The 22,831-nt window shown below is 38.3% G+C and overlaps 1 protein-coding gene across 1 annotated transcript in view; it reads right to left on the reverse strand.

Moving 5' to 3' along the window:
- The window catches only part of DCC (DCC netrin 1 receptor), a 939,470-nt gene that overhangs the window by 129,548 nt on the left and 787,091 nt on the right, over positions 1-22,831 (reverse strand). Inside the window, 3 exon segments of the mRNA XM_030567485.1 lie at positions 10,460-10,654; positions 17,765-17,875; positions 20,915-21,056. Coding sequence (XP_030423345.1) covers positions 10,460-10,654; positions 17,765-17,875; positions 20,915-21,056 — 448 coding nt within the window.

Below are 22,831 nucleotides of genomic sequence, written 5' to 3' on the forward strand. Positions count from 1 at the left end.
GGCTCCTAATCTAGTACCCTATCCTTCGGCACACACTGCCTGCCCTTTCATATGCTCACCAAAGTATCATTTAATATTGTTTAGTTGCTCTCTCACATATGTTATTAACACAGAAATGAAGCTTTAAAGATCAGAAAATATTTCATTCAGATTATCATAGCAATTCAGTTGTTCCAGTGCCAGTCTTATTCATTTTTCACTTACTCAAAGTTTTTGTTGATAGTTGCACATTTAGTAAACTCTCGTATGCTTCTTTCCTGTTCTTTTTCACTTTGATTTCATGTGTAAGTTTTAACACAAAGTTCCATGGATGTGAACCCAGTCATCTCATTACAAGGTTTAATGCCTTTTGAGTTGGAACAGTACAGAAATCATTATAAATTATGCATAAAAGATTAGAATGGGCATGTGTGAAAGTTCCACTATTGAGCATTTGTTAAAACATCCATTAATCAGGCAATAACCTTGCTAGTTATAATCATAAGAGGGAAAAAGAGCACACTGCAAATGGGCCTTCTTGTTAGAATTATTCATTTGGGAATCAGTCAACCACTGATTCCTTTGACACAGAAGAGGTTGAATGAGAGCAGTGGATGATTGCACCTGAAATTTATGAGACTGACACAAATATCTTTCAAGCACTGCAAAAGAAAACATAGCAAATTCTTCACTGACAAAGCTGAAGTCACTGCAGATTTTTATATTCTGACATGCCCAAGAAGAGTATCTCCCAGGCATTATGACCACTTTCTCATGAGATTAATCACGCTGTTTAATATATTCTGACTTTCAGGTGTTAGTACCAGCCAATCATATTCAAAATAATCACTACAAGAAAGAGAGCCCCAAACAGTTAAGACAAAGTGAGTGCTGGCCTTTAAGCTTTTGAAGTGATTTACTCAATATTCAAGCTGTATTACTTGGGCAACTTCTGGAGCAGCAGCAGTTGAAGGCTGATTAGGTAATTATGAAGGCTTCTGGGATACTAAAAGTCCATGAAAACCTGAGATGAGGTGCAGGTAGACAGATTAAGATGAGAGAAAAAGAAGAATTCAAGGTATGATGTTTTGTTTGGGAGATCGCATATTATGAAGGAATCACTTATTTTGGTGTGATATTGCCAGTCATTGAGAGAAATAAAGTAATGTATTTATTGCAGTGCTACAATAATCTATTGCAGGAGATTGTGGGTCTTTGGCTCCATCTATGGATAGTCCTTTAAAAGGCTGATGACTCTGCTACTGCTTCCAGCTGGTGGATTTAGGGCCAGATTTATAAAAGTATTCAGGCACCTAATGCTGCTGATAGAAACCTAGTGGGATTTTGAAAAGCATGTAGGCACCTAACTCCCTGTTGAAATTGGCATCTATCTGCATCGTGAACAAGAGGAGAACACTTACTGAGGAGATGCAGGAGCCCCCTGCATTAAAAGTTTCTAGCTACTTATTGGCTAGCTTGGAGAAGAAGGAAGCTGATTGGTTCCTCACCCTCCCTTTTTGAACACTAGCCGAGGCCATATGGAGCCTCTTTTTGCTCTGTTCCAGCAGCCCCACCCTCTCTGTCCTGAACTGTTACTTCAAAGCTGTAATTTGCAGATATTATGGATCTGACCAATCACTGGTTTTGGAGTCAGGAAGGAATTTTTGATTCCCAGAAGAACCAGACTGGCAGAGGCCTGGAGAATTTTTATGCTCTTCTCAGAGCATCCTGGAGACACAGTTATGTTAAATAGGAACAGGATTTAATTATTGATAGTACTCGGTAAGGATGTTAGTTCATTGCAACTTGTGGCCAGACGTAAAAAACCTGAGATTTTACTGATGGGCCTTGTGCTCATGGGATACGGATGGTCTTGTGGCCTTCGAGGGCCGAGGTCCCCTCCCCCCCTTTTAGTACCCTCTGTCATGGAGTGAGTGGGTGGTAGAACTCCGAAAAGCAAGTTAGGTACTAGGGCTAGGCTGAGGAGAGTCTACGCCAAGTTATGGGTTAGATGGTAGAAGCCCTGTAATCCCAGCACTTAAAATGTGTGCTACATGACAGGATGGGTGATCCTCTCCCCTGTGTTTAAATTTAATAAAGTTGTGGCCTGCCACTTAAAATCCATCCCTGCAGCGTCTATATTAATTTCTTCTGCTTACATTTCTAATACTAATGTCCAGCTCAGGCACTTGCTGATTGCCACTCCCCTGCCTGACCATCACTAGATTTAGGGTTACAAGATATTGGCCCTTAAGCCTTTAGCTAGTGCACTACTGAATATATGGCCCATTCTGCATCTTGGACCAAGCTAATTGGTGGAAACTTCACACTAGAGGTGAAAAATGCTCAGGAACAAATTCTGACAGGCTGGTATCTTTTAATTTTTTTTAAATAGCAGGTGATGGATCTGCTTAAAAATTTAACACCTCAGAATTAGTGAGCAGAGTGTAGGTTAGGCACTCAAAGGTGCGTGACAAATCTAATGACAAACCTGGCTCAACCATGCATGACAAATATTATGTTACCACATATTTGTACACCCGGTACATATCTATATAATGATTGCCACTGTATGTCACTCTGAAGTTTTACTTCATGTTTGGACTTAGAGCAGAGAGAGGTTCATGGGGCAAGAAGTAAGGAAGTGGGGAGCTGGAGAAGTGGTACTGCTGGGTCCAAACAACTGGGAGGGAAAGTTGATATGTTGTGGTTAGGTGATATGAGCCAAAGTTGTAACATGTAATGGGTCCAGTCCTATTGAACATGTTCATAAGTGATCTGAAAAAGGGGAAAACAGTGAAGTGGCAAAATTTGCAGATGATACAAAACTACTCAAGATAGTTAAGACCCAGGCAGACTGTGAAGAGCTACAAAAGGATCTCTCAAAACTGGGTAACTGGGCAACAAAATGGCAGGTGAAATTCAATGTTGACAAGTGCAAAGTAATGGACATTGGAAAATATAATCCCAACTACACATATAAAATGATGGGGTCTAAATTAACAGTTACCACTCAAGAAAGAGATCTTGGAGTCATTGTGGGTAGTTCTTTGAAAACATCCACTCAATGTGCAGCAGCAGACAAAAAAGCTAACAGAATGCTCAGAATCATTAAAAAGGGGATAGATAATAAGATTATATTGACTCTATATAAATCCATGGTACACCCACATCTTGAAACATAAGCCAAAGGATGGAAAAAGGAAGTGTTATTATTCCTATTTTACAGATGTAAGTGCCTCATGACAGTAATTCACATGTACTAGATGAATATGCAGTGCCTCGCTTAATAATAGCAAACTATAACATGCCCCCAGGTTTATAGGTAAAAAAACAACAGTAAGTTATCCTCATGTTTATATTTTCATGTGCATCTCATTTTCCATGTCTATCTTTTGACGGTAAGATCTTTGGGGCAAGAACTCTTTCTTGTTGTGTATTGTAGAGTGCCAAACAATAGATATGTTCTTGGAAAGAGGTTTATGTATGCACACATATACTTCTACTTATGCACACATGTATAGTGTGCACAGAAGTGGTAGCAAAATTGCAAAGTCATGTGATAAACTACATTTATTTGACAGCCTCACCTGTACAAGAATATTAATGCGTTCCACACACCATTTCTTCTACTCTTTGGTAGCCCTGCTTTATCTTATACCTTGTTATTCTAGCCTAATCTATTCTACACTGTTCTACTAGCCTAATCTGTTCTACTCTGTTCTTATGTTACCCTCATTACCACAGTATCTAAGCAGCTTCCAACAGTACATTAATCTGTTGGTTACTTTTTCTGCTACAATGCCACTCATCTACCAATTGATACTCATGCCAATTTGCATCAACTCTCAAATGTTTCACTTATGCCTCTATGTTGCTTCTGTAGTGGATCCTATTGGCCTGATTTTCAGACTGGCTGAGCACCTACAATTCACATGGATTTTAATTGGAATTGTTGATGCTCAACCCCACTGAAATCAGGCTACTCATGTCTTCCTGCTTCAGTCAGAATCCTTCTCTCACTCCCATTTCTAAGCTGTCTGCCATTCCCCCCTAAGACGTCCCTGCTGTCCCAGTTCATGAAGGCAATGCATTTTTCTTCATTAAAGAAGCTCATAAAAGCCATTTCCCTGAGGTCCTCAAAAGTAAGTTTATAATGTTATTTATATTAATTAAATGATCTCTAACCATGGATTTAGGTTGCTAGCTTTAGGTATCCAAATTGCAAAGCATTTCCCAGAGACGTGAGTCAGCATGGATTTGTGCAAGGTAAATCATGGCAGGCAAATCTGATTGCTCATTAATGAACTAACCTATTGCTCTGGAATCCTAATTATACTTAATTCAATATTTAGCATATTTCAAAACAACACCCAGAGCATAAACAAACCAAACACACACTACAGTGCATTTCAATCATAGGGAGGTCAGATAAAAATTAAGTTTGAGCCCTTAAACAATGGCCTAGATTCTCAGTTGCACCTGTTGCCCACTGGGTACAGCTGAAATGGGAGGCCTGAAAGGAGATGGTTGAAGCTCTGCTATTCTGGGGCTGGATTTACAGTGGTTCCATCATGGATTAGAGCAGCTTTTGGGCTGCTCTAATCCACAGTGGCTGGCAATGGCCTTTACTAGCTGGAGGCTCCTACACACCTAACAGGAGAAATCCTCTGTTGGGAAGATCCTTGGCCTTCCAGCTTATTTGCATCACCAGAATAGTACAAAAGGGTCAAAATAAGTAATGGGCTCTGGCCTAAAGAATTAAAAAGAGGGTAACAGATGAAATATGTTAATAAATTACCCCTTTAAAAGTCTAATTGAAGTGCTGATATTCATAATTTGGGACCTTGCGCCAAATTATGAGTAACAGCCCTAAAATTAAGCTCATATATGTACATACAAATATACACTTGGTCACAAAGATTCTCTGTCCGATTTGAATGTGTAAATATGTGTTCTGAACTGACAGCCATTGTGATGCTTTACTAGGTCCTAGACTTACAGAAAATAATTACTAGGTCACCATTGCCACATGCACAATCCTCCAGTGCAGGATCATTCTCTGTTCCACACAAGACAGTATAGGATAGTTTGAAATGTGCCAAGAGATAGGGCTTTCGAACACTTCCACTGGGAGACATCTCTAATAGTTCTCATATTCAGGAAGCTTTTTCCTGATATTCACATATTTTCCCCTTTCTGAATTATATTCTATTACCCCCAGTTATGGGATAACTTTCTTTCATTATGCAAAATAATTCCTTTTCCTCCACAAGTAGGGTGACCAGACATCCAAATATTATTGGGACAGTCCCGATTTTAGGGGATTTGTCCTACGTCCTGACCTTACATCGGTCGGGACACCCTTTGTCCTGATATCAGGGACTGTTTGCACCGCAGCCGCGGCGCCACTGCTCGCTTCCTAGGGCAGCTCCCAGTGCCTGCCGGCAGGAGTGCCATATGCTGCAGGGGCGGGGCTCCTCCCTTCTCACCCAACCCAACCCAACCCGTGACCCTAGGAGCCAGAGGGACCAGCCTACCAGATGCTTCTCGGGACAGGAGCCCTCCAAGTGAACACAGCCAGGACTCCCCACCTCCAGGGGTGGATCTAGGTATTTTGCCACCCCAAACACGGCAGGCAGTCTGCCTTCGGCAGCTTGCCTGCAGGAGGTCCCTGGTCCCATGAATTTGGCAGCAGCCTGCGGGAGGTCCGCCGAAGCCGCGGGACCAGCGGACCCTCCGCAGGCATGCCGCCGAAGACAACCTGCCTGACACCCTCGCGGCGACCGGCAGAGTGCTTCCTGTGTCTTGCCACCCCAGGCACACACTTGGCGTGCTGGTGCCTGGAGCCGCCCCTGCCCACCTCACCCCCTGGCAGGTCCCTCTGGCTCTTAGGGTTGGGGGGCTCTGCTTGCTGCCAGCGCCTGCAAGCCCCACTCTGCAGCTCTGGCAGCTCCCATTGGCGCTTTTCCCAGCCAATGGGAGCTACGGAGCTCGCGCTTCTGGCGGACGCAGCACGTGAAGAGTCTGGAGACTCCCTTCACTGCTCTCACTCTAGGAGCCAGAGACCTCCCAGCAGAGCCAGTGAGTACAGCCAGGGAGAGGGGCAGGGTGTGATGGAGTGAGTGTCTGGGAGGTGTGTGTAGGGTGCTGGGCTGTGAGACTGTGGGCGGGGGGGGCACTGGGTGGGATGTGTGTGCACAGCACTGTGCATGTTGTAGGGGAGCTCTGGGCATAATGGATCCAGGGGGCACTTGGCAGGGGAGCTGTGTGGTGCAGCATGGGCCCACCCCCAACAGGAAGGGGCACGCTGGTAGCACAGGGCCAGGCAGGTCAGTGTGCCTCTGGCTCCGGTTGGGGCTGTGCACCTGTGTCTGTCTGTCTGCACTGTGTCTCCCCACACTCAGACCCTCCTCCCCACCGCTCGCCCAATGTGTCCTGATATTTCACTCTTGCGGTCTGATCACCCTATTGACAAGGTTTCAACATTTAAGATACTTGTAGACTGTTACTGGTATCATGTTGCCCACTTATTTACTGCTTCGCTAAAATACATAATTATCTCCTTCACTCTTGTCTTGTAAATCCTTCAACACATCTGGGCTACATGATCATTTTTGTTGTCTTTCTCCAATTTGTCAGTATCTCTTTGGTAACAAGGTGCTCGGAACTGAATGCGGTAGTCCAGGTCCCGAGCTTAATTATCAAGGTCCCTTTCCATCTCCAGTTATGTACATCTATGTAGATGGAGCTGAAAATAACCTGTAATTGCAACTACCACATTACACTGCAAAATCACGTCTAATGTTCTGCTCGCTATCACCCTTTGCTACTATTACTGATTCAATAGGAGTCACACCCTTGAGAGTGTCTGGAGGACAGCATGAGCATTTGTGGAACTGGGCAGGAGATGAAGGATGGGAGCAGGAGTCAGAACTGGGCAGTGAGTGGGTGAGAGGTGATGCACCAGCAGAGTGGGAATGCAACAGGTGCTGTGTTTGTAGAATGAGGGGTTGGAGACATCATTTGGGGCCCAGGAGGAGTGGAGCTGGGAAAAGGAGGGATGAAAAACAGTGGAGTACAGGGGAGATGGTCCATGAATGGCAGAGTTGTTGAATGGGATAGTAGAAATTTGTTCTTTGGAGCACAGAAGGAAGTCTGAAGTTTCACCATTTATTTAGGAATCCGATTTTTATTATCATATTATGTATTAACAACAACAGAATACATAGGCACTTAATATGTATAGGTTGTGGAACATTTTACAATGGTTCGGATGAGTCCATATAATATCTATCTTTTTTTCTTTCTGTCAGTGAGTTTATTTTGACCCATATCTTCTTGAAAACAATATTTCCACTAGAAAAAGAATCCTGTCTAATCATTTTGTAGTAATTTTCTTGTAATGGCCTCTAATAGAGTTTGGTGAATAGCGTAAGAAATTTTGGCAGACATTTGTTCTAATTTTTAAAAGCATTCTCTGGGCTCTTGGTTGCATCCCTTCAGGGTTCATTTTTTGTGAACATTTGAGCAACTGAATTTAACTAGTGCAGTTGTTCAACAAAAATGATTTTCAAAGTTGTACATGAGAGTATTCACAGAAATTAAGTATAAAAAGTACACATGCCAAAATTCACACAATTTTGTCCCTCAACCAATTAGGGAACAAATGGAAAATCACAACTAACTAGCATTGCTTATATTTTGAATATTTGTGATCAACCAGAGTATGAACATCCAAAAAAACATTTGTCCATTACATTTGAATACTGGTGAAATCTTGAGCTGCTGGAGAATGTTCAGAAAGTAAAAAAAAAGGCTACATTCAGTGAATATGTTATTTATAACTAAATATTTGCTCAGCTTTAAATAGTTTCCTCACAATTTTGGTAGAAGTTGTAGAGTTATTTCTGGAACTACAATAAATTAGAATAATTGAAGCTGCATGAAGCCCTGTTATGAGGCATTTCTTCAGTTGCTAGTTAGAATATCTCTAGTGAAAGGTGTTCATTAAAACCTTTAAAGAATTTGGGTGTATAACTATCTTCTCCTGGGGCCTTGCCAGAGTCCAGAGAACATACTGACCTATGTAACTCTGTTAATATAATTTCTGTTTCTAATACCTTCAGGTCAGTGGAGGTGAGACACTTCAATTCAATCTCATGAAAGTTATGAAACAATTTAAAGTAGGATGATTAAATTTGGAAGACTATAAATCCATTTTGAAATCTAAAAAAATGTATATAATTTCACCTGACTCATTAATTGTTAGACCTGTACAGTCATTAGTAATCACTTTTATCCTTATGTTCCACTCACCTTCTTTGATGGCCCATTCAGACCTCTTTCCATTTTGCATAATAACTTTAATCTCCATCAAAACACTTTCAAGTCAGCCTTTATCTACATAACACTTTGAGTCTTTGGACTTTGGTGGAGAAACCTACACGTAGCTCCTGCAAGTACCTTCACTGGCACAATTTCGAGAAATTCTGAATATTATAAATTTGAGGGACATGGAATATATTAAATGGATTCAGTGCTGTTCATATGAGTTTCTGGGTTGTCCAGAAAAAAAATAGCTCTTTTATTATAAGGGTGCTGAGAATGGGAAAACTACACTAATATCTAGCACTGCATATGTTATGGTTAATTACTTAAGAATTAACCATAGATGAGAATTGCGACAATGCTATCATCATCAGTCATGTACTACCAACATTAAAGGATTTAAAACATTCTGGAGAGATTTTTGATATATGTTACCTTTTTGCATTACGGCTGTTTTTGTTTTTTTTTCTAATTTTGCAAATGACTTTGTCAAGCCAATTTGATTAAAAATACAGATGCCCTAATAGCCCCACAGAAGCTTGGTGAAGTCACAGTAAGCAATTTCTTCACAGTGCCCTTTATTGTAACACCTCCCCCGCAAAGTTTTCCTATGTATGAAGAAAGATTTTATCTGTATAAGACTTCCCTTGAGAACAGGGTGACCATCGAGTTGAATCATATCTGGTTTCTTGTGCTACTGAATGCTATTACCAAAACGGTGTATCTACTGATCAGAGAAGATGACTGGAAGACAAGAAGTTCTGTGTTCCATTCCCTGCTGTTACAATAAATATCTGTATAAATTCTAGTGAGTCATTTAACTTTTGTGCCCAGCCCTAACATACAGGTCATTACGAGACTTAATATTTGTAAAGCATCTGAGCACGCCTAGAGGATCACATACAAATGTTAAAGAACAATAATAATAATAAAGAAAAATAATGTCCTTGAAAGAAAAACGCTATAGAAGGAAAACAAAGAAAACTGATTATTTCTCATGACTTCATTCAAACTTTGAACCATTTTCCCAATTCTTGAATATCAGTATTTCATCACCAAAGTACCCAGTTCCAGGTATACCATGCCCAGCATCTAGATGAATCATCAAAGACAGTGTGTAATGAATAATGGGATAAGAGAATATCTCCTTAAACCTTTTTGACAGATACAAAATATGAGTATTGTGAGTGCCATTAAATTCAAACACTTGGGCCAGCTCAGGGAATAGCCCTGCCAGCTCCTGCTCTCTTCAAAATAGGGGGCCACATAGTGAAGTGCTTATTTAATATTTAGATTTGCTCTGAAGTGTAGGAGCCAAGCTGATATGCCACCAAAGTTGCAGCCCAGAAATATAAAATGCTGATTATATTTTGGAGTCTATCTTCAGCTCAACGAGCTTTCCATTGGTTCATCAATTAAAGGTCAACTACATGACATGCCCACTTGATTAAGAAAACTTGATCTTTCCTGATCTGGCTATTATAGTTTTTGGCACATGATCAAGGACAGAGAATAATTTCAACCAATCGGTTACGAACAAATAAATTCATGATCTCAGTTTAGTAGATTCATTATTTGTTCTAAATTCCCTGATGACAAACAATTCTTATTTCCCCTTTTCCCAGCACAATCCTTGATGTATCTCATTGTTCTGTAAAGGCCAAGCAAAAGATAAAATAGCAATAATTTCAAGCACATGTGAGACTGTATGTGCTGATTAGAATCAAACATTGTAATGCTGTATGATCTATTATTGATTATTGTTTCCAAAGTTATAAATGTAATGAAACTAAGGTTCCATCTAGACTCTAAGTACAACTTTATTCTGGCAACCTGGTTATAACACCCTCATTGACATCCATGTTGCAGAATTATAGTGTTACCACCTGGTTACAGGAAGGCAACCAAGTGCCAGTTTTGGTCAACTGCAGGAGTGAAATCTCAGTAGCCAATGATGTTAGTAGCTGAACAGTAACCATTGTGTGTGTTGGCACAAACCATACTATGGCAAACTCGACCATTAAGTGGCTACAAATTTGGTTTGTACACAAGATCTTAGTGATAGCCTAGGAAAAGTCTCCAAAATTAATAAACTCCAGAAAAAAAACTTTTTTCTTTTAAAATCCCTAAAGAATAAAGAGCTACTTACCCAAGTTTTCAATGGAATAGTAGCGCTGTTTGCTGTCTACTCGCACTGTCTCAGCATACGGACTGCCCACTCCATAGCCAATGATGTAGCCGCGTACAACAATGTTTGGATTCAGTGGTGGGGTCCAACTCATGACGATACTGGTTGTCAATGGCCTGACATGAAGAGAGCTTGGCTGATCAGGAACCTGAGATTCTGGGATACAAAGAAAGGATCCATTAATATCCTGCTCATTGAGTTTTACCATTTACAAAGGCAGAGTTTAGATTAAGAAATATGTTATAAGAAAGCAACCAGGAATCTCACAGCTACATGCATAGTCTACATGCAATTTCCCTTTTGAACATTCAGCCTTATTTTGAACTACATTCTTCAGCAACAAGTGCATTAAGCAGCTTCTTCAACATATAAGATCCCCTTTCCTCTTAAAAAAAAATAGAATATCCCTCTATTCATCCCATTTTTAGTGTATGAATACAAGGCAGATCTGAAATTATGCAGGAAAGTGGAAAATGGAAATGTTTGGAATTGATAAAAAATTCCCCATAACAAATTTTGAAGTCTTCCTGGTTTATTTGCAAGTCAAATAAGATGCTGAAATCAACTAAATGACTTATCATTCGCCAGTAGTTTAACTACAGTATTTAATGAACTGGTTGACTTTGTGAGTGATATAATAGCATTTATAACAGCAATGACCTATCTCATGCCTGTGAAAACTGTAATGTTAATCACGAGCAAGCAAGCTTGAACTTTCTTGGACATGCCTCTCTTGGCTTGGAGGTTGTTCTGAATAATACAACAGCACTCGGATAATAAAATGAAATAATACAATGATATTTTTATACAGGTTCTCTCAAGGCATATTCATTTCTTAAGTAGTATTTAATGACTTGATGTGTAACTAGCACACTTTGTCTTCAGTGAACCCATTTTTACTTTAAAGAATAGATAATAAATGCCTTTTGTTGGAGTGTATGGTAGCTACTATATCACAAGTCTTTTTAGAAGAGCAGCAAGTAGCTTGTCTTTTTGAGAGCAGAAAGAGACAAGCTACTATTTTTCCCCAGTGAAGAGGCCTGTAATATAATAGACAAATGCATGGGCGGAATGTGGAGTGGTACAAAATGCAGGCATAAAACTCCAACAAAAGATATTTTGAGATTGTGAAGCATTCCCACTATAAACCTTGGAAAAGACCATTAAAAGATGGAAGTAATACTTTTCAGTCCTATTGTCATATATGGTACAATGATGTCTTTGGTATTTTATGTGCTTTGAAATGAATTCTATTTAACACATTTGAAGAACTACTGAAACTGGTTAGTATAATACCAGTCTGATACACAAGTTTTAAAAGTTTTTTGACCTCAGTTTTCTTAAAGCTGCTATTCATGGTCATACACTTTAAGAATGAAGGAAATGCATTGAAGGATAGCTAATGACAAAACAAAAACCAGATTACACCAGCAGTGCCACCACAAATCATATATAATTGTCATTCATCTCCTTCTGACCTCCAAACTTTGCTTCAATGCAGAATCTAAAGTTACTTGAATCACTGTCTGTGAATACTGATGATTTTCAAAATTACAAAAGTAGTTCTTACATGAATCAGACATATAGTAGCAGTTTAGCACCTTGTAATAGGAAGTCGTAGAATGAGGCGATACTGGATTCCTTGCACACGGTAGAAGCAGTAAATCTTAAGCAGTTCATGAAGTCAGAACATTCAAAAAGCTATTGGCATCAAGCAATAATCTTTACATCTCACTTATACAATACATAGAGATTTTAACACCAGCATAGACATCCTCAAGTAGCTGTTGGGGTCAAACAATTTTATTCTGATATGCTGAACTGTTCGTATGAAGGAATTCAAACATATGTATCATACAATTTTAAACATCAGTGTCACTGTTGTCTCATTAGCAAAAACCAAACTATAAAGAATTTACCCTTCTTGTGAATCACAGAGATAAAAATGAACATAGGGTGAACTCAACCATTTTGGACTATTTGCCCACGTAAAAGTTTTATGAACATGGGAACAGAGGGCATTTCAGGGGCAGAATTCATTTAGAGACAGAAGAATTCTATTTATAAGTCTAGCTTAAATCTAGCACCTGTCCTACTCCTTTTACATTGTTACTTAGATGATGTCAGGTCTTGTCATAAAGGTTTAGGAAAACTGCAAATGTGGTAAACAGTAATCTTTCTGAATATTGCTAAGTTTTTAGCGTAAACAATCCACTCTTGGAAGAGCTTATTTCCTGCTGGCAGACTCATGGAAACTAAATGAATTGGTTCCCATTTGAAGGTTTTGTTCACAACCAGAAGGAACAGAATTGTAACATCACTCAGATTCTGCGAAAAACACTGTAAATGCTAAGACTTCATCAAGAAATCTTAATTATATGCCAGACTGTGGAATTTCCATGCACAGCTGCTGGAACTAGGAGTGGTGGGGGTAATACTGCCCCCTGGGCTTGAAGTGGTTTCCATTATATACAGGATTTACAGTTTGGTTCAATGGCTCTCAACACCCCCACTATGCAAATTTTTCTACCACCTCTGTTTCCATGGCTGGTACTGGTCTAATTATTATTAGAAATGATACAGAACATAGTCCTTTTGCTTAACCTTATTATCTGATATTTTTCTAGCCTCGAGTAAATGAAGCAATCTATCCATACTCCTGATCTATCCAAGTAATTCTGAAATGTATTGCCTTTGTACCGTTTCTTTTGTGATTAAACAATTTCACCACATTGTTAGCCAGTATTTCTTTGGGTCACACATCTAAAATGATCCAAAATATTTCCCCTTACACGATTACAATCTGCTTTGGATATCCACGTCAGTTCTTTATCTGCTCAAGAAGCTCATCCCAATACTACCCATGTCAATTCTGAGCATAAGCTTATTGGATGATAATGCACTGCAAACTTTCTTAAACAAAAACTATATTACTTTAGGTCTGACCCCAAGGTGGTGTAAATTGATGTAGCTCCATTGACTTCCATGGAGCTATGGTGATTTGTGCCAGCTAAGCATCTGGCTCACTGTGTTCACAGCCACATTCATTCATCAATGAATACTGCCTAGTTTACCATTTTATCTCTCCTGCTTTATTTAATGTCTATATCTGTATACTAAAGCTGGTCAGAAACATTAAAATGGAACTATTTTCCATAGGAAAATTCAATTGTTAAAACCAAATGCTTTGTAAAACTATGTCAAAGTTGTAAAAATTTAATTCCTGACAAAAAATGAAAAAAAGGCCCAATGTCTTCATTGTGCATTAAGCAGTGGGGCCCTTTCTCCAGCTGGATGTAGGAGGCAACTGTTCCCTTCAACTTTAGTAATGAGGCTTGTACAGAGGCTGGTGGAAAGGGGGAATTTTCCCTCATCACTGAATTGGCCTAGGTGAGATCAGTTTATTGCCTTTCCCACAGTGCGGGACTTAATGAGGTAGAATGTCACAATTCATTGTGTGACAATGTGGCAGATGTCCAGTGCAGGTATTCCATTGGGAATGGATGTGGATCAGATAAAAAATGGATGGGTAAAGTTGCTACAGAAGATACACTTTAAATAAGCAGAAAAAGGGGAAGGGATGATAGCTGCCCCCAAGAAATGATCATGGAATTACCTGCACTGTACAATCTTATCAGCCAGGTACTCCCAGGTATTTAAAAAATAAATTTGTGGTCTAAATAATACCACATTCAGGGTCTCCTTCTCCTAGCATAGATGGGCAATGTTGTAATGGGACATTTCAGCATCATTTCCAGAATGAAACATTTCAATTTTTTTCATTGTGAAGTGACTTTTATTTTGATATTTTCTTTTTTATAATATATAATGTGAACCTTTTAAAAAACTCAGAAATGAAGCCAAAGCATTTGTGGTGCTTGATTTGAAACGATTTTTTAAATCATCCCTTGAAAAAAATGTTAAATGTTGGTTTTGTTCTGATTCAAAACAATGCCAAATTTCAAAATCTGAAATACTTTGTGAAACAGAATTTACATCCTTCACACAGTTCTCCTCTTTACATACCTTTTACGTTTAGCTCCAGGTAACTCTCACCTCCCCATCGTCTTCCAGCTAAATACATGTAAACATCTACTTAGACTCAGTTTATAGATATACCTCTTACTCTCTTCTTTATTGCATTTTTTTGCACTTTTATACTCAATATCCAGTGATGCCTTTGTTTCTCACCGTTTTTCTGTCTACCTGATATTAAACATGGTGCAAGAAACATTTCCAAAAGAAGGAATCTTGAAATTCTGTTTCTATACATAAATCCTCAAACCTGCTTTGAAAGATCTACATTCTACATTTGTCAACACTTCTAACGTGAATAAAGATTACACTCTCCTTGCGCTCTGCAATTGTGCATGGAGTTTCTCTGACTGTAATTTGATGTCTCCTGTCCTTGTTCATTGAAGGAAAAATTCTATGTGTACATCAGCTGCTGAAGTCAACCAGAATTGCACACGAGTATCTGAAGGCTGAATCTGGCCCATAGAACTAGTGTGAAACTCTTACTTTTTCTTATGTCTGAGGTTAGGAAACACTCCATGTTACTTTGATTCTGCATTCTTTACCTTCTGCACTATGCACATTTTGAGAACCTTAGGGCTTGTCTACACGGTACCATGCAGTCAAGCTAGATTCTGTAAGAAATGAAACCCTATACCATGCTGTCTCCTTTATTTCATCCTTAATCAAAGACTCTTTTATGTAATGGTCCAAGCACACGTCTTTCATTCAGGGAATGTCGTATGTTTAATGGTCCTTAATTCCTCAGCCTAACTGAGGAATATTTATATTTGGGTCACTTTAGCAATTGTTGTAGAGGGTTCTCTGGAGTTCATAGTTGTATATTTTACAGATTAAACTAAGGCTATCTGATATTATTTTCATTTTCTTCCTGTATTGCCATTTTCAGAAGAAACTACACTGTAATACAGGTTTAGTTTGTCATGCTCTTAAACACTAATTTAGGGTTGAAGTTAAACTATATCACTAATATGTATAATAGCTTCCATCTGTTTAAGGCAGTAAGCAGAAACTGAAAATCCTAAACCCGTTTTCCTGGAGGATACCTTTGCAAACTTGAGTCTCCTGCATCCTTGCTCAAGCTATTTAAACCAAACCCTATGGGGAAAACTAAATTTCCATTTTTTAAAGCACAAAATTTGAGGCTCAAAAATAAATATTTAAAAGCTTCCCAGCTGTCAGTAAGGGCACACAAGCTTTCCAGGGAACCTTGAATAAGCAGTGATGTTTGGCTTTCTAATCACTTTAACAAAACACGCTAATTAAAAGGAAAATCCATAGGGAGTTACTGTAGTTCTCCTAGAAACTGTTCATCTTTGTGTTGCTTATGCCAAGCAGACATACAGTGAAGGCAAGAGAAACTGCATAAACCATAAGAGCAGAAAAGGAATTGCCGTTAACAATCTGTGCAACAGCATTTCAACTATTTAGCTGACAGTTGCAGGACTTTGCTTAACTACAGTAATAAGTCTATCCCTCTCTAGAGTTTATCAAAGTATCTCAGTGATATATATATTATGCAACACAGTGCATGCAAAGTGTCGGATTGCGGCAGCTTCACTACAGATTTTTCATTGGTACTGTAAATGCAAATATGTGTAGACACAATATATGAAAAAAGTCTTGGGTTTAATTTCATTATCAGTGTGTTTTCACTTTCATTGCATGTCCCTTATGATTACACTGCTAGTATCTTTGCATGCATATACATATATATTGTTGGAGGAAAACAAATATCATAATATTTTGCTGTGGATTAAATGCAAATAAAAACAAACATGTTCCAAGAAATGCATTGTATTTCATTTTGCAGCATAAATAAATAAAGCCAAGGGATGTATTTGCTTTTTTAAAAAAAAACGCGATACTGTATTAAATATTGAGACGTGTTTAGAATATATTTAGCTTTACTTACTAAGATCTATCTCCAAATGAGTGGCCAGCTGCTCTCATCTTGAGTAATATTTCTGAAAGCGCTATCCACCCAAAATAGTAGTTAGTAGAATGATAGCATACATCACCACATATCATAGCATATTGTGACCAGTCAGTATGGTCACATCACTTACAAAAGTGTCATCAACTCTTTAAAATGTTTATTGGAACCCAGTTGCATTGAATACAACGTTTTAGATGCCGCAGTGGCTCCAGGCACCATGTGCCTGGGGCGGCAAGCTGTGGGGGTTGCCCTGCAGGTCTCTGCGAGGGCAGCAGTCAGGCAGCCTTCTGCGGCTTGTCTGCGGGAGGTCCGCCGGTCCCACAGATTCAGCAGTAATTCGGCAGTGGGACAATTCTTGACAATTCTCCTTAGTTTTTTTCCCTCAATTTCTATCTGCATCTTTTTGGTTCCATTTTACTTGCACTTTCTTTACTTTTGAAAGTAGGCAGCTGTTTCCATTACTTTTCCTTTCTTCTTTTAGTTCTTCAAATGTCTCAGTCAGTGTATATGTCTCTTTGCTTTCAGTCACATTTTCTTTTATATCAACATCTGTACTCATTTTTACATTCAGTATTTTTCAGGTTCCTGTATCCTATCATCTTTCATTTATTATGTGGCTTCATTGCCAACCATCTGAAAATAGATACGTCAAAGACAATAATCCTCAAGACACTTGTAGGCTCATTTTATTGAGTTAGAGACATCACTATTATTTTAAGTGTTTCTCTGATTGATTATGTTTCTCTTTCATGGTGTTATTGATTCACTTCATACTAATTTTCTTTCAAATAGTCCTGACACACAGGCATGAAATTCTAATACCTGATAATTACAACAAAGACTTTTGACTCTTTATTGGCGACCAGACCAGAGACATAGCTTAAGAAATATTAGTAGTGAAATCTATGTACGCATTATTTGGTTAGTAATTATCCAAGATTATTGTATATTTTTGCAAGTGCAGCAAAAACTGCAAAAAAAAAAAAAAGTAAGACTGAAAATGAGAATTCTTAGAGTGCCAGTGTAAATGAGAGAATAAAATTAAGTTGTCTTGTCTTGTCCCTTCCACTTCACTTGTTCAGAAAGCAGCAGACAATCTTAATAATGGGTAATCACTGAGTTCTTCTGCTCAAAAACACTCAGACAACAGCTCCTGCGACTATAATCATTGGTATCTAACCCAAGACCTGCACAGCATCTGGGTAAAGCCCTAAGTAACAATTAGAATGACACCCAACAGATAAAAACCTAGAAGGAATGTGGTGATAATGTCTGAAAAGAAATGTAATTACCATCAAGATCATTCTCTGGAGTTTCTGCTGTATACCAATCTGAGGAGGGTCCGGTCCCATTGACTGTCATGGCAGCTACCTGGAAACTGTACTGACTTCCTTTGTCAAGTCCTGTTAAAAACATAATATAAACCAAACAGAAGGGAAAAAATAGTTTTATCAAGATTCCAAAGTTTGCAACAGAACTAAAGCAAAATTAATACTCTCCAGTAAAATTCCAACTTCCTTGCCACATTTAGTTGTGTAGATAAACAGACCTGCACTAATATATTCATTTACACAAACAGCAGTAGTGAGTATGTTCCTACAGACATATTTATTTACAACAGAACCACTGGTCACTATAAATTTCTATTACTGTTGCTATTTAGTACCAATTCAGTTTAGCTCATAGACTCAATTCTGGATCCTGTGTAGCTATGGTGAAACAATCTGGCTACCAAACCTCCTGCAAGTGTTTTATCATTTTATTTAGTCCATCCTGACCATGAAGCACAAGAAAAACTGTTATGTTCAATTGCAAACATTCTTTGGGGAAGAACGATCAAAATTAAAAACAGCAAATTAAATTGATCAGACATTGGAACTTACAATAAAACAGATAGCAGCCTTTTAAAATCTTTAAGTTACTTTACTGTTAGAGGTTTCTATATTATCCTGCAAAAAAACCCTGCCTAACAAATAGAGGTTTGTAACAAGTATTTACAACTGAATATTTAAGTCATCCATTTAAAACAACTGTACAGTTCAGCTTCTCTAGCAACTATTTTCTTATTTTATTTTTTAATATTTTATGATAATGATATCTGAAGGAAGTTTTGTTTTTAAACCTGCAAATTTAAATATGTATTTCCACTACTTTTCCAAAACAAATACCTAACCTAATATTTTGAAATGCAGAAAATCTTCCACACATTGAGCGCCCCCACAGAGACAACCAGTGCCCAGTCTTCTATTCCAGGTGCATGCCAACATTTGAATCTCACTTTACAGTTAGAGTCAAAACTTCAAGGACAATCTTTCTTCCTAAGCAACGCTGAATTTTCCAAGATCAAGGTCGCTCTGTTATATTTATTTATTATTACAGTACAGTATGCATGCATGTGTATATTTTACAGAGGGATATATCATAGACTGTGATGATATCCGTGGAACAAATTATGGTGTCATGTGATAAACTCCCTTCATTATGTACCTTTGACCATATCACCTGCATTATTCCCACTAATCTATCACCACTCAGAACACTTTTAACACTTCAAGTCTCTGAGCAGCCACCACTTTTTATTTTGAAATCACCTATCATAGAAATGTTTCATTCTTTCCCAAAAAACCTGAAATTTTTATCTCCCCAAAACTACCCTGCTCTGAATCCAATAATCACTAGTCCTACAACCTTTACTCAAGTAGTCCCATTATCTTAGAGACTCTTTATATGAGTAAGAACTACTCATGATTGTATCATTAGATCTTGATTATGTAAGAATTATCTTCTGCTTTTGATTTTCTGTGACTCTAAACAAAGTTGGTGTTTTTTCAAAATAAATAAATTTTTTGTCCCTTAGATATGTACTTTCATGAGACAGAAATATTTTCAACTCTCAAACAATACTATTTGATTTTAAAATAAATGGAGTGGGGATATTTCAGGGGAAGAGCCTGGGTTTCACCTATGGAACTTAACTTCTTTCACAATAAACACATATTGCTGGTGCAATATGAAAATATACCTGTCATAGTCTGATGATATTCTGGACAAACATTATGGAATTAAGATAAACTTTACTGAAAATAAGTTAAACATTACTCAGAGACTCAGACTTTAAGACTAGAAGGGACTATTAGGATTAATACTTTTGGGGGCCTATTGGTATTAAAAATGAAATGGTATATGCATTATTGTGGAACTGATGTATCTTCTTGGACAGGGAGGGGGATGCTAATATATTTCCTCCATTATCAACCCTTTGAAGGCACCTCCCAAGAGAGTTATGCATATACTAGTTCAACCTGGATTCTTCAGGATTTTTGGATAAATAGCCTGGTTTTAAACAGACTCAGGGCCTTCTTTCTGATCCACAAAATAGACAGATCCTGGTCCATGGAGGGCCCCAGTCCTTAGGGGAGGGTTGGAAACACTGGACCTCCTGAGGTCCATAAGACTATGTGCTTGTTCTGAGCTGAAAAAGTGAGCAACTTGTAAGCACAAGGAATCCCTTTGGATGGGGATTTGAAGGACTGCTTCTGCCAGAATCTATGTTAGGGTTGGGGTGAACCCTGCTAAGCTTATTAGCATGTGTGTAGGTTTTTTATTGTTTTACTATGTTTTCTGTGTAGCGCTTTTACTTTAAGAAAAAAATAGTTTAGTACAGAACAAAAACAAAAACAAAACAGTGTGGTGATGTATAACTGTAGCAATTACACCTGTTAACTATCTCTGAAGAGAAAGCAAACAGGTGTGCTTGGGGAACCTGTCTATGCTAGGAATAACACAGTGAAGGCAGGGAATTATGCAGTCTAAAAATACCCCAGTCAGAAGGCCATGAGATGCAGGTCTCCACTGAAGAAAGGCAATGGCTGGAGAGCTGGAAGCCTGATAGTGGGTGCCTTGGCTGGGCCCCTGAGGAGAAATACAGGTACATCTGCTCTGTGACAACATCCTGCTCCAGAAATGAAGTTATTCTTTGTTTAATTTAATGTTACCTTTAAAGTACTGATTTGGCTGATTACACTTAGCATGGCAATTATATTTTTAAAATAGTGTAGTAGTGTTGGACCTTTCACACTGGGAAGAGAGATTCTGTCCCCGCTAAAATACAAGAAAGACAGATGGAGAAAAAATCTGTGTGGTAGATGCCATTGTACTAAGAGAAAGGATGTGTGATTGACTCAGTGGTCTGGAAACCAAGGTAGGTTTAAGATGAACAGAGGGAATTAGCTTTCATTAAAATGAGGCAATCCAGGGGACAAAATGTATGAAAAAAAGCATTAAGGAGAAAAAGTAAAAAATATATAAAGGTTGTTTCTGTACAGCCCAATAAATGTCACTTGCCAGAAAAGAAATCAATGTTTCCTTGAAGTGAAAATATATTTTATTCCCAAAGCATTTAGTTCATCAAAACCTTGCAAGGCTACACAATGAACACTAACCTGCAAACAAGTACCAGAGGTTGTTTGGCTCCAGTGTTTCTATATCACCCCTGCGAGTAGTCTTTCTGTGTCGGATTTTATAGCCGGTAATAAATCCATTTTGTGTGCCTGACGGTGGAGGTAGCCAACTAACTTTGATGCTCTGTAAAAACAGGAGATGATAATGTTGAAATTTTTGCAAAAGAAGACGAGAAATGCAGTCACAATAAATGGAATCACAAGTAAACAAAAGTGTGTTGGGGTGGGGAGGGAGAAAGGATAGGTGTCAAGGCTGTTTTTTTATAACAACATAGTAACAATAATTAAAATTAATCAAACTTTAGAACAAACAAATGTAATTTAAACCAGGCACCAAATAGGTTTGAAAAGATTAAAACAATGATATCACTAAAACTACCTATCAATTGGCAAAATTAACTATGTAGAAGGTTGAAGCTTGGGAAATAAATAGCATGGTCCCTTGCTGGAAAACTCTTTCAGTTTCAGGAACATTTCATTTCAACAGGCCAAAGGGATGTCTCAGTTCCTTCATGCACTTCTGTGATATTACAGCCGTCATCTTTATATGTGAACATATACTGTGGCTCATCTCCACTTTCCAGTGAACCTCGAAGTTACAAAACCACCCCCATGCTTGCTGTACAAATATTTAGAGACAGGTTCTCATCAAGAGCTCCCTACTTCCAATGACTTCAGTGGATTAATTTCTGACTTATACTAGTCCCCATCAAAAATCAGTCCCCTCGCCTTTAACCTTATTGCTGATTCTAACACAGAGCATTTTAGCAGAATTGTTCGATGAAGTCAACAATAAACTTGATCAAAATTTGTGTAAATACTTTGGCTTGCCTTTTCCAAAAGAGGACTTTAATTGTCTCATTTTTGGAGCACCTTAAAAGGAGCCTGATTTTCATAAGTACTGACCACCACACCCTCTGAAAAACAGGTGTCTCAAACTGGGCATTCCCAATACTGAAGTGCCCCTAAATCACTAGTCACTTTTGAAATCTGAGGTAGTTGCTTTTGGGATTCTTTATGATAATCCACTTTACACCATGTTATCAACAGATACAATAAAATCCCCAAAGGTATGAGTCTTATCTGAAAAGTGAAATCTGAGCTACCATTTGTCAGGGAGCTTTTGTTGTTCATCAATATCTCTTCCCCAGGGTCACTGTCTGGGAATTAACTCTGCAAGATTCTGGTCACGTGAATACTGAGTGCCTAACTCCCATTGACATCACTGGACTGTTAGGATGTTCAAAACCTCACAGGATCAGAGCCCTATAAAAGTAACATACCCAGTCTTTAATAGAACCTATGTAACCAGCTTTTGGACAAAAGGAAGAGTAATCTACAGGGCAGTGGATAGGTTTGACCATATACAATTAAATATCATCATTGAATTGCTTAGTCCATGCACAAATAAAAGTTATGGCACATATCAAATTAATTACTGCAATATAAAAATCAATTTTGCACATCTACTGCATAGTGATTTATTGGTCCAAATCAATTAGACATTTCAAAATCAATAGGTGGGGTTTTCAGTGCTGAATGATGTAATGTAGCAATATGGTAGAACAAGCTTTATTTTTCAATTCAAGGAATGATTGTTTTTTAAAAAATGGAGTTAGCAGCTGTGGCTATAAAAATTGCATTCATGTAATATGTTTACGGGAAAATGCAACTGCTCAGAAAAGAGATGCTATAAACATGGACATAATGGAGAACATAAAAAAAAAGGATTCTGAATTCTTTTGAGAGGTTAACAGCAATTCTGTTAACATTTGCTTAAATGAGGGATTTTAGCTCATAAAAATCTGAGCACTCTGTGGGCCCTAAAAACTGCATGGTACTGTGCCCCTTTGTATGATCCTGTACATCTTTATCTCCCTTTGAAGTTAATAGTGATGG

This window comes from Gopherus evgoodei, chromosome 6 (assembly GCF_007399415.2).
Source record: "Gopherus evgoodei ecotype Sinaloan lineage chromosome 6, rGopEvg1_v1.p, whole genome shotgun sequence".
Taxonomy (NCBI): Eukaryota; Metazoa; Chordata; order Testudines; family Testudinidae; genus Gopherus; species Gopherus evgoodei.